The sequence below is a fragment of the Delphinapterus leucas genome, chromosome 16, assembly GCF_059928025.1.
Source record: "Delphinapterus leucas isolate spDelLeu-1000000601 "Yukka" chromosome 16, BTC_Dleu_Yukka2, whole genome shotgun sequence".
Classification (NCBI taxonomy): domain Eukaryota; kingdom Metazoa; phylum Chordata; class Mammalia; order Artiodactyla; family Monodontidae; genus Delphinapterus; species Delphinapterus leucas.
The window spans coordinates 10145514-10161233 of NC_143144.1; the positions used below are offsets into that span (position 1 = coordinate 10145514).

Sequence of the window (15720 nt, forward strand, 5' to 3'; positions counted from 1 at the left end):
TCTGTGTTATCTGTCTCAGACGCGTGTTAATCACTACGGGACAGCATGGACAAGACCCTTTGCCTCATAATGTAGAGTCTAGTGCAGAAGAGATACTGCAAACCTCCCCACCCAGTGTAACGAGCACCCTGGGGAGTGGCAGGTCCAGGATGCTGTGGGAGCACCCAGGGCCCATCACTCAGACGGAGACTTTGGAGAAGCTTCCCAGAGCGGGTGATGTCTAAGCTGAGGCTTCAAAGACAGGAGAAAATGAGGCAGCTAGAAGCTGTGCATTGGCTTCCACCACTCTGCTAGAGCTGCTTTCACAAACCACTCTTCTCCTCACCAAACCGTATCTTCACGTAGCCCTTGGAGCCCTGACCTTTTCTCTCCTCTCTGACCTCCCTCCTCTGCTTTCCTTTCTCATTCCCTCCCTCACCACCGAAATGTAGGCCGTTGGGTGCTCCTTGAGGTTGTGACCTCACTGCATGCCCTCCACGGCCTCTCTCTCCTCCTGTGACCATGTCAGCATCCGTGTCTCTGTCCCCTGCCCCGGCCTCTCCCAAGGACCAGAGACATCTTCAGCTCCTGCCGAGATCTTGTCTCATCCACCTCATCTTCCAAACTCGCTCTTCATCTCACCTCCGCTCACTTGCCCACGTCCTGGCTGTATCCCCGCCGTGGCTCTAGCTTTATCCCTTCCTCTCCCAGAGGAGTGGTTTGGGGACCTCATAATTCTTGCCTTTGAGTCAGTCATGCTTCCCCCGCCCTCTATCAAATCGCCTGGCCGCCCCACTCTCCCTGGGCGCGTGTTCCCACTCTGAACCTCTACAGCTGCGAGGATGCCCTGCTTCTGGTGAGAGCCCTTCAGTGACTTCCATCGCCTGAGACTGGCTTTCAGGCCTCAGCGCATTTTTCTCACCTCATCTCCCTCTGTCACCCCCTCACTGCCTTTGCTTCAGACAAAACACCCTACAGGGGCCCCGTCTGTTTCCATTTCTTTTTGGGCTCACATGGACCTCCGGCTAAATGCCCTTTCCTCCCCGTCCCCACTCTCCAGACCCTCATCAAGGCTTGTCTCAGATGCCTCTGATTCGAAGAAAGCTCCTCTGGGTGTTTTTGTTGGAAGCAACCTCTGCCCTCTGACTTGATCTATTCCTCCCTATTGAAATACACCATCTTCTGCCTTGTATCTTAGTTACTCGTGTGTGACTCTGTTTCCCCAGCATATCTGAGGGCAGGCCTTGACGTCAAGGGTTCAGGTCCTTTTATCTTTGTAGGTGGATTCCCCTGAAGGAGCTTGTACCTATTAGCTACTCAGAAAAGAGGTGATGAATGAGGTTTCAGTAGGACCCTAAAAACCACAAAAATCAGTCTTTTCTGATTTCACTCTTACAAAACTAACCTAAAAAGTAGCATAACATAATAATCAGAGCAAGAATAGAGATCACAGATCTAAATTCTGTCCCCATCAACCTTCACAAGTAATTCTGAGTCATGTCCCTCGTCTACATCAGGGTGATGAGTCTGGCCAGACACTGATTTTGGTAACATTTTCTCCAGATGATGAGAAATCAAGTCAGATATGCCGTGTAATATGGTCTTTACTTAAAGGACAGTTCATGTTTTAGCAGGACCTCGTTAGTACCACAAAAATCTGTCAAGTGTTAACATTTGTGTGTCTCGACACTGAAGGTCCTGTTTTTGCTTCTTCCGCGCAAGTTTCCAATTCAGTGAGCAGAACCGTGACTGTGTTGATGGGAGGGCGAGCCTGCCTGGTCCTGCTGGAGCCGCGCAGATGCTAAAAGGCAGGTCTCCACATGACTGGGTGAATAATGAATAGTGGCCTTAACATCTCGGAGCTTCTGGGTTTCGCCTTGCAGAAGTAAAAAATTGCAGAGAGGAATTTTTGTTCTTTTAGAAACTGCTCAAACTCTTACAAACTGTGTATACATATGGTGAGCCGTTTGCTTTTTGTACTAGTGAGGATAGTGGGAAGGAACAGGACTCCAACGAAAACAGTATTGAGATGAGTTAGGGGACAAAATCTAGCTGGTAAAACATAGGAATACTTCTTGTGTGAAAAAAAATAGGATCGTAATTAGACCAGTGTCTATGCACTGCCGAGACGTGGGCATTTATGAGCTCGGAGCAAGGAGAAGGGCTTCTTAGGAGGTTAAGAGGAAGAGACTGTTTAAAATGTTTGATACACCAGGGAGTTAACACATCATTAAGGGTGAAACTTTCAGAGACCTGGGAATGTGGAGCATCTTAGCGATAAGCGAATCCATCAGCCACCTCAGTATACAAATAGGGGATCAGAAGCCAGTGCTGGTGAGTGATGTGCCTGAGGTTATGAGTGCAGGTGGACTTACACCCAGGGCTTTGACCCAACTCTTAGTGCTACTTCTGCAATACTAGGGATGGAGGGGGTACTGTTAGCTGCTGAGAGATTTTAGTTTTATAAAGATGGAGTTAACATAGACATATACTAGGGTCAGTCTCCTCTGCTGACTTCATTGAAAACCCTTACACACACACACACACACACACACACACACACATCCTACAAGAAGATCAGGTAAATCCCTCCAGGTAGTATATCCTGTAACATGGCCTTGGTTGTAAAAATGGAACCTCAGGCAGGCAGAAACGCAATTACCTCTCAAGGGGATTGTCGCTGCTTTTTAACAGTTTCTCTTTGCTGCTTTGTAATATGTACTTAAAAAGTGTAATAGATACAGGAAAGAATTATAACCTGGACTAACAAACAACAAGCCCAACAAATAGTAAATAGGAAATAAAATAACGGAAATAGTCCATAATGTGAAATTTAAAAAAGAAACAAAACAGTAGCATGTTGTTACGTGCACTTATACTTTTTTTTAAAATAAGGACAGTCATTCATTTAACAAACATGTGTTGAGTGTCTCCTGTGTGCTGGGCATTGTTCTGGCCACTGAGGATCCAGCATGGAGAGCAAATAGGCAAGGGCCCGTGCCCTCCAGGAGCTTATATTCTAGGGAGAGACGCATCATTCACTACTCATTTTAAAAATGTTTTTATTGGAGTATGGTTGATTTACAGTGTTGTATTAGTTTCAGGTGTACAGCAAAGTGAATCTGTTATACATATATCCACTCTTTTTAAGATTCTTTTCCCATACAGGTAATTACAGAGTATTGAGTAGAGTTCCCTGTGCTGTACAGTAGGTCCTTCCTTATTCATTATCTATTTTATATATAGTAGTGTGTATATGTCAATCCTAATCTCCTAATTTATCCCTCCCACTGCTTTCCCCCCAGTAAACATAATTTTGTTTTCTACATCTGTGACTCTATTTCTGTTTTGTAAATAACTTCATTTGTACCATTTTTTTAGATTCCACGTATAAGTGATACCATATGATATTTGTCTTTCTTTGTCTGCCTTACTACCCATTAAAATACCATTTCTGAGATCCATCCTCCTTCCCCCGCCCACAGTTTTTGGTGGAAATTTAACTAAATTGGAAAATTGATAGCATCTCCAGTCATGTATGGGTATGGTTTTAACGAAGATTGCTTTTTGTTTTTTAAGGGAGAAGAAAATGGCTTTCCAGACAGTACTGGAGATCCCCTTTCAGGTAAATGATTGACTCTAAAGGTATCTGGGCTTCAGTGATAGCTAGTGTGGCTAAATTCAAGATCATTTGAGATGTTTATCATTAACTTTCAAAACCTGTATTACACACTAGAGAAACTTTCCAACCACACACCACAGTGAAGTGCAAAGAAACCTTACAGAATTTCACAAAAGCCTTCAGAGAGTATTTTCTCAGTGTTAACCCTCCTTCGCTTGGGCGGGGTACAGCAGGCTTCTCAAGTGGATGGGTTTAGGATCAGGTGAGGGTCGAACTGACCCTCCCTCCCTCTGAGTTCTGGGAGCCACAGTGTTGGCGGAGAACTTTGCCAGGTGCAAGCGAACAATGGGATGTAGGCGCACCGAGTCAGCGTGGGAAGGGCTGCTCAGCCGCCTGCTGCCCGCTTCCCTCCTCTGGCACTTAGGGAGCCAAAGGGGCCCCTCCTGACGTTAGACCATGTGCTGGTGCCCACCGTTTTCTGCTTCTAGTGTGTTTAACCAAGAAACATTTAAAGTTTGTCTTCCCTGCCTCATCCCCCGCTGCCTTTTTTATTCTTTATTGTAAGACAGAAACTTTGGCAATGTTTAGATTCCTCATTAATTAATCATGGGGAAAATATGGAGGGAGTATTAAAATAAGCTACCAAAATAATAATTAGGAAAAAAAAACTTCACCAACATTTTAAAATATCTTTCAAAACACATATTGAATGGCCCGATTCATCAGGGGTTGCTTTGTTTCTTTTTTATGGAAAGGTTGGTGACTCATAAAAGCCTTAGGATAATCTGTCATCAGTCCCAGGCTGTGCCCAGGTAACAATGCTGAAAATCAGAACTTGTGGTGCATAATCAATTTCTTTTCCTTAGAAACATGATGTTAGCAGCAGTTTTATCTCTGGGTGGTGAGATTCCAGGTGGTTTTTTGTCATGCAACAGATTTTTATTTCTTAAAGACCCCCTGTGTGCCAGGCTCTCTAAGGAGGCCAAATGACAAAGGTATAGTTCTGGAAGACAGAATTTGGGATTCTGGTTCCAGTTCAGCTACTGTCCTTCTGTGATTAGAGAAATCCAGGAGAAATTGGGCCAGGAGAACTTCCGGTGGTGCTTACCCACCAGGTTTCATGGGACAGGCCCAATGTCTGGGGTCCCATCCAGGCACCCAGTGGAACTCACCTTCTTTGGACCAGAATCCGCCCCTACTAGAGGCTAAGGCCACGGGCTAATCTTCCCTCTTTCACAAATACTGCAGCAGACACAGGCTCAAATTAGAAGCACCTAGTTGAGTGAGGTAGAGGAGGGGAAAGCATCTTTGCATACAGGCAGAGGCAATTTTAATAATCTTTTCACTATCCTATATTTTAAAAATTTCTAACATGAGTGGGTATCAGAAAAATCTACCCCCAGAGCTTTAATCTGTATATACAAATGTATATATAACAAATGATCCAGTGTAGGCAAATACATACAGTACATGGTAAAATAACCAAGGAAATCTCTAAAAGCCTAACTGTGATGGGCCTGGGTGATGAGAACATGAAATTTTTTTTCCATATGTTCACCTGAGTTTTTAGATTTTCTGTGACAAGCATATATTTCTTTTCTAATTAAAAAAAATCTACATTTAAACTTTTTAAAGACTAACACCCTGCACTCTAATGTGAAACGTCAGCTAAAATGAGAATGAATCAAGTAAGTTGCTTAGGAATATCTATAAACCGTTCAAAGACTCTTATGAATTAAGGTCATTAATAGAGTAATCAAATTTCGGGTTGTCTCTAAAAATTTTTACCTGTGTCAAAATGACATGGAAGGGGCTTCCCTGGTGGCGCAGTGGTTGGGAGTCCGCCTGCCGATGCAGGGGACACGGGTTCGTGCCCTGGTCCAGGAGGATCCCACGTGCCGCGGAGCAGCTGGGCCCGTGGGCCATGGCCACTGGGCCTGCGTGTCCAGGGCCTGTGCTCCGCGGTGGGAGAGGCCACAGCAGCGAGAGGCCTGCAAAAAAAAAAAAAAAAAAAAAAGACATGGAAGATTTTCAAAGAGAATAAACTTTTCACAGTGATAGCAGGTATTGCTGAGAGCAGAAATTGTACTGCTGAAATCAACAGCTGTACCACCCAGCACGGTGCTTTGCCCAGAGGAGTGTACAGGTGTTTGGTTGGGTTTGGGTTTTTTTTTCCCATAAACAAGCAAATGAGAGACATTGACTTATTGGCTTTGCTCTTGGAAGAAAGGGCAAAAGCAGATCCCTATATTTCCTCTTTGAATGAGAGTAGCCACCTAAGTAAGATTTATCTTATTGTTTTACTTACACTAATATAGCATTTGCCATGTACCAGGCCCCCTTCAAGCACTTTTAGAGATATACTCAGAAAAAAAAGCGTTCATGACAACTCTGTGGGTCCAGTTATTTTCTTCACCAGGTGGATGCAACAGAAGTAGCCCTCGGTTCCATGGCTGGTGCCCATCACATAGGTCCTAAGTGGGAGTCAAGCCCCAGGCCAGACCCACCAGACCAGGCTGCCTCTCTATTGGTCACACGCATCACCTGTGTAGCACACGTGTTGAATACCTGAGTGTCGCACATGGGAATGAAGGTCATGCTTCCAGCTCAGAGTCTCCATCTGGAACAAAGCCAAGGTCCACCCCGACTCCCACAGAGTCAGCCTCTGAGCCGCTGAAACACCTTTCCCAGAAGCTTGCTGCTTTCCCCGCATCAGGCCCTTGGTCAAGCCTTAACTCAGAGCCTGGCTTTTATTTAATTCTTGCAATTTGAAAACCTTAGTTGCCTGCAATCCAGCTTATATCTGGTTAAGATAAGGAATGTGGGGAGAACGGAGAGCTCTAGGATAGAAGGAGGGAATTGACCAGAGTGAGAAATGACAGTTTGTAATCAAGGAAAGAATAAGAGTACAATTCAGAATCAGCTACTACTAGAAAAGCAAAGCCCCCTGGGTGGAACCGTTGAATACAGAAGCAAGCCCCCAGGAGACATTAAAGTTTTACAATGTTTTCAGGCAATTTTTCAAAATGAAAACATTTGGGCATTAAAGGAATAAGCCTCAGTTATAAAAACAAACAAAAAAACCCCACAAAACTCCCAAATAGTAAAGTTAAAAACCTCTTCTTGTTCTCCCTTCTGGTGGCGGTATTTATCACCCGGACCATGACCCGCCTCCCCATCTATTGTCCACAGTTACCTGTTTTTCAAGACTGACTTTTCTGACGACCTTGTATAATTCAGCACTTGCCTAATCTAAACCTAATTTCCCCATAGAAGTGAATGTACAATAGGATTTTCATTTTTTTCAAATTAGGTCCATAAAGTGACACTTAGTAAATATGCTTGTGTCACATAATTTCAGAATTTATGTAAAATTCTATGTTGAATTTTAACCTGGGTCCTTTCTTTTGTGTGTTTCTTTTTTTTTAAACGTGCCTTCTACACTCCAGTTTTGTTTGATGACAGAATGCCCTGCGTGGTTTACTAGCCGGGATCCATCCAGTTTGTCAGTTAGCCTCCCCAGGGATGTTAGCAACTTGATGTCTTCTTAAAAGGGTATTTCAGAGAGGGAGAATGAAACCATATTGTTTTTCCCTTTGGTTAAGAGATCAAACACCCACCAAAAGCCCTTGGGTCAGTTTCTTAGTAGATAAAAATAATTCTTCATCATTTTCCAGCTCATATCAAGTAACTACCTCTGATGAGTCGTGTGGTATGTGGGCACCCCAGTGATTTCTCAAAGCCGTAAACTGGCATTTTAAATATATTTATTTCCAACCACATCGGACACCACACACAGAAAAAAGCATGACTTGGCACCCTTAACAAACATAACTGCAGAATTATTTGCCTGTAGTTTGACACTTGTTGGTATTTTCCAAATCTCATAATTAATAGACACCTAGGAGAGAATTATTTTATTTTAGAACCACAATGTCTTGCTGTTTGCAAAGCTGCCAATATAAAATGTTCACTGTTTAATTGTTTGAGCTAACTCAAGACCTAGTTATCATGAGGAGCATTATTATAAACGATCTGAGAGCCAGCAGTGGCACTGAGCGCTTTGGAGGAAAACACCCGTGTGGTAATAGCTCTTGAAAAGCCAGGACGTACAAGATAAAACGGCACCTCCCCTGCAGGGAGGTACATTAAGTCAATCTGTGATCCACTGCTGACATCCTGACTGAAGCCATTTTCTAGGTTCAACCAGTCATGACCCTTGTGAATTCTGCATCTTGTTCCAATTAACTGTTAATTGACCAGCATTTTGTAACCTGCCAGCCTCAAACTTGAGAGTTAGACACTGCATCATTGGACACGAACTGTTTCTTACTTTGCTTTAAATGACATAGACATACCTTGTCGATGAACATGCTTGATTTCTGAACTCTTCTTTAAGGTTTGATGTAAAATGTGTGTGAGAGAGAGGATGAAGAATAAGGGGAGAGGGGCAAAAAAAGCCCCATAGGAAAATCCATTCTTCTGCTTGTGAGCGTAGGGAAGTATTACCTATCCACAGACTCCTAATCACCAAGCAGACACGGTATCTTTCAAAGAGAAGTAGCTGTCATTCCAAAATCTACTCTTGGCAGGCCCTTCTGACTAAGAACTTACTCTGTAGATGTCTTTAAGGCAATGGTTTTCAACCCTGACTACACATTAGAATTGTCAGGAGAGCTTAAAAAAAATTCCCATGTCCTGCCTGCACCCTAGACCAAATAAATAAGGATCTCGTGGGTGGCACCAGACATCAGGATTTTGTAAATCTCTGCAGGAGGGGCAGGGTAAGGGGGGTTAGAGAGTTCCATTTTTTGGCCAAGGTTGAGAACCACTGCTTTAAAAAATTCTGTTGGTTATGGTTCCTTACCCGCAGCTACTAATTCTTTGTTGCATACTTATCACGCACTAGGATGAGGCTTTAAGGGATGATATCATTTAATCCTCTCAACAACCTTATGAAATAGGTATTACTCACTCTCCCTGTTCAGAGAGGGAGGCCATGGCGTTAGCAAGCTCAGTAACCTGTCCAAGCTGCACACCTGCACAGTGTCGATTGTATTGACAGTCGGTCAGCATGTCTCTAAAGCTCATGGGGATAACCTCTGTGGTACTCAGTGTACTCTGTCTCCATAGCAACCAGTCATCTTTCTTCTGCCTTGTATATACTCAGCACTAAAAAACTTTCAGTTCGTCTGAAAATCTCTAGATAGCTCTTCATAGGCTGCCCAGAGTTTTCTAATTTGACTGTTTCTCTGTGTCCCATTCTTCATTCATTTGATTTACTCAGCAGACATTATTGAGTGCCTACTCTGTGCCTGTAATGAAGTGGTGACATCAGACATCAACATCCCTTTCCTCTTGGAGCTTATATACTAGTTGGGAGTGACAGACAATAAACCCAAATAAGTAATTTCATATGGTGGTAGATGCCTTGAGGAAAATAAATGAATACAATGGGTTTTGCCTGCAGGGAAAGGATACTGCTTTAGCTAAGAAGGTGCACCAAGGTCTGAATAATGCAAAGAAGCCAACCATGTGGAGATCTGAGGAAGGAGGACTCCAGGGGACAGAACTGGCTGGTGCAAAGGTCCTGAGGCGGCATTGAGCTTAGTGTTCTAGGGACAAGCGTGGGCAGTGAGGAGCAGTAGAAAAGCTGGTGAGCTAGGAGGTGTCAACAGAGGCCAGATGACATGGGGATTCATTTTTTTCCAGTCTACTTAAATAAATGTAAAACCTAACATCATTAAATAACATTTACATAAGACTTGACAAAAATGCTTTCACATCGTTTATCTCATTTTATTTATTTATTTTTTTGCAATACGCGGGCCTCTCACTGCTGTGGCCTCTCCCGTTGCGGAGCACAGGCTCCGGACGCGCAGGCTCAGTGGCCATGGCTCACGGGCCCAGCCGCTCCGCGGCATGTGGGATCTTCCCGGACCGGAACACGAACCTGTGTCCCCTGCATTGGCAGGCGGACTCTCAACCACTGCGCCACCAGGGAAGCCCCGTTTATCTCATTTAATTCATGAGCTATAGGAATTATTATCATCTCCATTTGATAGATGAGGAATCTAAAGTCCATGGATGTTAAGTGCCATGAGCAGTCAAGCGCTGGGAAGCTGGAGCACCGGGGTTTGATGGGCCCCATCTGATACACATGCAGAATCGGATGCTTCAGGATTATGTGTGTAAAGGACTCGGTGCAGGGCTGGTTATACGTTAGGCATTTGATAAATGACAGTTACTGTGGTGATGAAAATCGCTGAGAAATTTGGCCCTTTCTCCGCTGATAAATTCTTCCTTCGTTTAAGCCAGTACTCAAACCGAACTTACAGAGGGCAAGTCCTTCCAGGGTTTTGGCCGCTACAATAAGAAGTCATCATAAATTAATGGTGTAATACATTCTTGTTTTGCATCGGTGGAAAATACCCGTGTCAAAATATGACAAGTGAGGACCCTACTTGTTAGAGAATCTAAGTGAATTTTTATAATAATTAGCTTCTCTTTTCTCAGTAACACTCTCCTTTCCTTCCCCCAAATCTAGAATCAATCCGTCTTTTTGTATTTGAAGACCAATTCTGTTCTGTTTTCCACCATATCTGTTAACTGCCGGCAGACATCAGCAACGTTCTGTTCCCTTTACTAGTAAGTCTCTTTTCAGGTCCTAAAATTCATCAGACAGTCGTAAGAAACCTACCTTGTCTCCTGAGGAGAAAGCACAGTTCTCATTCATTCATTTAGTAAACAGTTTTTGAGTTTCTGCCGTACAGCCACCCTGTGCTTGCTATTGAGAAGCATCAAATAATAATCCCATTTTTCCCCATTTCTGATGAAAACTTCTTTGGTCCTGAGTCTGTCTCTCTCCACAGTTGTTTCTTCCCCAAGGCATTACCCAATCTTTCCTTTCATGTGCACGGTTACATGATAGGTGTTTATAGCAGGGCAGGACAAAATGTATTTCATGGGAAAAGAAACACATTTCTCTGTTGAAGTCCTCAGAGAGCTAATTATAGTTTATGATTCTAAAAGGCAACTTTAAATTCACAACTGTTGGCAGTTTCGGTAGATTCCAGTTCACTAAATGGCTTAGCATTTGTGTCATTGAAAATACAAAAGGAAAACAGCAATAGACTTTTTGACACATCATGTATTTTAAAACAAACTGATAATTTTGTAGTCTATGTAGTTGTGCAAAGAAATAGAAGCTTCTTATACACTAGAAGGCTTAGAGGAGCTTCACAGAACCCTTAATGATGTTTTCATTCTTCTTCTTGACACTAAAGGAGAAAACATTGCCAACCCTGAGTCTTATGGAGGTAATACAGAGCTGAATTTCAGACACTAATACATTTAATTCTGGACTTAGAGGTGTAAATCCTACTTTATTTTTCTGTGACATTTAAAAAGTATTTTTAAGTAGCCAAATAAACACAGTAACTATAGAAAATTAGGAAATATCCATTGTTAACATTATTGTTATATGTACTTCCAGATTTTTTCTATGCCCATGAATGTGTGCATAACATATACTTTATGTGGATATAAATGACTGTATTATTTTATTTTTACAAAAACTGAATTATACATACCCTTTGGTAAGCTGCTTTCTTTTTCACTTGACAGAATATTATTTTGACCCTACCTTTAAATAAGGGCAAAGAAAATTGCACAGTTTCCCCCTTTTACTGCAAAACCACCTTCACCATTAGATAGTTCTTTTTTTTTTTAAAAGTAAACTTCTGTCCCACCATGCAGCTAAAGTCTTATTTCTTTGTATACCGTTATTAATGAAGCTGAAGAATAACTCTCACTATATTACATGTAAATGTAATTCAACATTTTAGAACTGTAAGATGTGGGACATACTGCAGAAGGATATGGATCTGTTCTCAGGGCATTTAAAGTAAATGAGGAATAAAAACAACAAAAACCATACAGAATATCTCACTGCAAGGCAGAGTCAGGAGATGCAAACAAAATGATGGGATTCTGGGTGAGACAGCATTCTAGGCAGGAGCTGGGGGATTTCATGAAGGGGTGTATCTGAGGTGGGTTTTTTTTTATATAAATTTGTTTTATTTATTTATTTTTGGCTGCATTGGGTCTTCGTTGCTCGTGTGGGCTTTCTGTAGTTGCAGTGAGCGGGGGCTACTCTTTGTTGTGGAACACGGGCTTCTCATCACAGTGGCTTCTCTTGTTGCGGAGCACAGGCTCTAGGTGCGTGGGCTTCAGTAGTTGTGGCTCGCGGGCTCAGTAGTTGTGGCTTGTGGACTCTAGAGAGCAGGCTCAGTAGTTGTGGCTCACGGGCTTAGTTGCTCCGCGGCATGTGGGATCTTCCAGGACCAGGGCTCAAACCCGTGTCCCCTGCATTGGCAGGCGGATTCTTAACCACTGCGCCACCAGGGAAGCCCTGAGGTGGGTTTTATAGAATGGATGACGTTCAGTAGCTGAAGGGAAGTCCAGTTAGAGGAAGTCCAGTGAAAGGGAGAAAGAAGAGAGATCGATAACTGATCAGAGAGAAAATACCAGAAAAGGCATGGAGGGAATCTTTGTTAATTTCCACCTATGCAACTGACAAAGATTTTTTAAAGTAATATTTGGTGCTGATAAAAGTGAAGTGAGATAAGCACCATCACTATGCTCTGTTTGGAGTATAAATTGGTACAGCATTTATTTCTGGAAAGCAATTTAGCGTATATGCATTGATAGCCTAAAAATGCTCGTAACTTTTGGCCCAGTAATCCCATTACTGGTGAGATGGTTAAAGATGTGCCCCAAATTTTTATATGTAAGGATCTGCATCAAATTGTTCCTCATAGTCATGAAAATATGGGAAAACCCTAAATGTTCAAGTGTATACAAAATTCACAATTGTATATAATTTTTAAGTGTTCTACACTGAGCTTATATTAGTTTTTTTCTTTTCATTTAATTAACCTTTGAAAAAAAGGAGAATACAGGTTGTCTGTTCAGGGAACTGAGTAGTCCCCCTTCTCTGGAGCCCAGATTATATATTCAAGGAATTCACGGGGAATAGTAAGAGAGGTGTGGAGAGCTTCCAGGGGAGGCTGGGACCCTGGTAACTGGTTGGATAGAGAGAAGAAGTCTGTAAGGATGCTGGGGAACTGCGAGTGTAAATAGGGGACTTGAGGTGCTTTGGGTGCATAGTGGGAGAAATTTAAGTACTGGTTCGGGTCCTTTGAGTTGGAGATGTCTTCTGAACATCAAGAGGAGCTTTCCAGTAGTCAATTCTGGAGCCCAAGTGAGTGGGCAGGGCTGACCATTCATTTATTCATTCACTCATTCAGGCCACGTTGGTTAAGCATTTACTATATGCCGAGGGCTGTACTGGGTCCTGCAGATGCAAAAAGAAAGGGTCTTCTATTCTAGTGGGAGAGTTTTGTAGAGGTTGTTGGGAGTGGAGAAGGTGACCAAAGGGAGAGAATGTGGAAGGGGAAAACTTCGGGCTGAGAACAGGGCTAGAGCGCTTCCTTGGAACTCCCAAGGACTCAGCAATGAGACAGGCTGGGATCTTAGCATATCAGGCTGACAAGAGAAGGGATGTGTCCAGGACATGGTAGGGTATATGCCTGGGGATATGGGGCTTGGCTTTCAGAAGGAACCTTCAGGGAAAACACAGCCTGCAGGGCAATAGACAGTGTCCAAAGGGGCAAAAGAGTCTTGGGCCCAGTTCCAGACGCAGCCAAATCCAAGGGGAGCTGGTGTGATGGGGGCGTCAGCAGCAGCAGGAGGTCTGGGTGATCCTCAAAGGCAGGTGGGGATCTGCTTCTCTGGACTTTTCTACCCCATCAGAACTGGACTCTGGCCCACAGTTGCGGTGCAGGGAACTGGGTCCAGTCTCTACAGGGTTTGGCAAGAACTAGGCTGGGTCAGATGCTGCTCAAAGCCAAAGAAGGTGAAGATTAAGAACGTGATGAGGCATTGGAAGCAACAGGTTTTGAATTCTCCTTCTAGAAGTTTAATAGTAAATTGGGGCTTCCCTGGCGGGTGGTTCAGACTCCACGCTTCCACTGCAGCGGCCACGGGTTCGATCCCTGCTCAGGGAACTAAGATCCCACGTGCCATGTGGTGTGGCCAAAAGAATAATAATAAATAGATACATTTTATAAAAACAGTAAATTAGAGTTAAGAGAAAGTCACTTCAGTGAGCTATGGAGCCAGAGGAGGGCAGTTTGAGGTTCTTTTTTTTTTTTTTTTTTGCGGTACGCGGGCCTCTCACTGTTGTGGGCTCTCCCGTTGCGGAGCACAGGCTCCGGACGTGCAGGCTCAGCGGCCATGGCTCACGGGCCTAGCCGCTCCGCGGCATGTGGGATCCTCCTGGACCAGGGCACGAACCCGCGTCCCCTGCATCGGCAGGCGGACTCTCAACCACTGTGCCACCAGGGAAGCCCCTCTTATTTTTTATCATAGAGGAGCCCTGTACATATTTGTAGATGAAGGAAAGAGAGTCAGTAGAGTTGGGTGGCTGGAGATGAGGGGAAGGCAAGGAGATATTTGATGAAACAAATCATGGGGAAAGAAGTAAGGGGTGGGCTCAAAGGCATAAGTGAAGCTTGGCAAAGAGGAGGGTCACTCCACTGCTAAGCCTTCTCTGTGCTAAACAATATATTTATTAATGTAATACATTGTTTTAGTTATCATAGAAATACACCACCACTAGAGAAAGTTTGGAAAATAGAAACATAATCCTACCACATTAACCACAACAGCTATTATTATTTTTGTACATTTCCTTCCATAGTAATATTAACAGAGACTTTTTCCATAGCTGTAATGAGTACATAAATTCCTCACATTTTGCGTTTTCCACTTAATGCGAGAGCACAGGCGTTTTCTAGGTTGCTACGTAGTCTTCGTAATTACTTAAATAACATCCCATCAAGTAGCACAATAATTTATTCCACTAGTCCCCTAACTTTTTAAACTGTTTTTTAAAAAAATGGATAATATGAATAAATTCATTAAAGTGTTCGTGTATATACATATTCTAGATGATCTCCTTAGGCTGGATTCTCAGAAGTTATATTAGTAGACCAAAGAGAATGAACATAATTTTCACGGCTCTTGTTATCTTTTACTGTGTGCTTGCCTCAAAATTGCTGGTTCTCAATTTTACAGTCAGCAAAGTGAGTCCCTTTTTCTGAATTCTTTACTTTCCTAAATTGGGAAGTCCACATGGCTCAGTGTAGAAAAGGTCATCATAACCTCCCAGAATTTTCCAAGCCAGTGATCTCTAGTGTCACCTTTGGCTGTTAATGTCCCCGGTCAGAGGGGTCAGGAGACCCAGTGCTGTTGCATATTTTAAGTTGCTTGGGTTGCCATGCTGTACAGACCCTGCTTACAATCTTACTATAACTGGTTTGCCTCTTACCTACTAACCTCTGACCTACTCACGACTTACCTACTAACTTCACCCTCCTGCTAACATGCTGCCGGGTACTGCATGAGGCCAAAGGTTACCGATGGGGAAGGTTGTCCTTCCTCCGCGCTGGGGCTGCTCTTGCTGAGGCTGAGCTCAAAGCCACCCACTCGTCCCACCTGCTGCACACCTCAGGGTGTTGGCTCCACTTTAAAGGCAGCCCCATGGGTGAAGAAAACCAGAGATAAAGGTAAAGACATGATAAGGTGGCCATAAATCTAAAAAGTATGTTTTCTGGCATTATCAATTATCACTCATTTTCAAATACGCATATGGAGTGGATATTCCAGTTTGGGGTGTGTGTGTATTTTTTTTTTTTAAAAAGACCTTTTAAAGAATTGTGCAATCCTTTACTTTACACCCTCACATGCTGTGCTTGGCATTAAAAAGCTGTCGGGGCTGACTTGTAACTTGGAAGGGGGCAGGGTGGAGAGTCCGACAGCCCTGGACTGGCAGTTTGCCCACGGAGAAAGCCCTGCTCCTCGGGGCCCTCGTCTGGCCAGCAGTCTCACAGATGCACAGCCTGGGCGACAGAGAGTCTCAGAAAGAAAGGAAAACTGGCTTTATAAAATCTTGCCACCGCTTCCGCAAAGCAGCCATCCTTGGCCATAAAGAAGAACACGTTATTGGTGAGTATGTAGAAATGAGTGTCCTGAAATATCTCTGTAAGATGCGC

At 43.4% G+C, this 15720-nt stretch overlaps 1 protein-coding gene across 8 annotated transcripts in view; it reads left to right on the plus strand.

Annotated features, from left to right (window-relative positions):
• The window catches only part of EDARADD (EDAR associated via death domain), a 79436-nt gene that overhangs the window by 38740 nt on the left and 24976 nt on the right, over positions 1 to 15720 (plus strand). For 7 of the 8 annotated variants that reach the window (XM_089897464.1, XM_089897465.1, XM_089897467.1 and 4 more), the window contains one exon: positions 3559 to 3604. In XM_089897464.1, coding sequence (XP_089753590.1) covers positions 3559 to 3604 — 46 coding nt within the window. Of the gene's footprint in view, positions 1 to 3558; positions 3605 to 13809; positions 15674 to 15720 lie in introns of those variants that run through there. The other variant, XM_022553179.2, reaches the window with a different exon arrangement.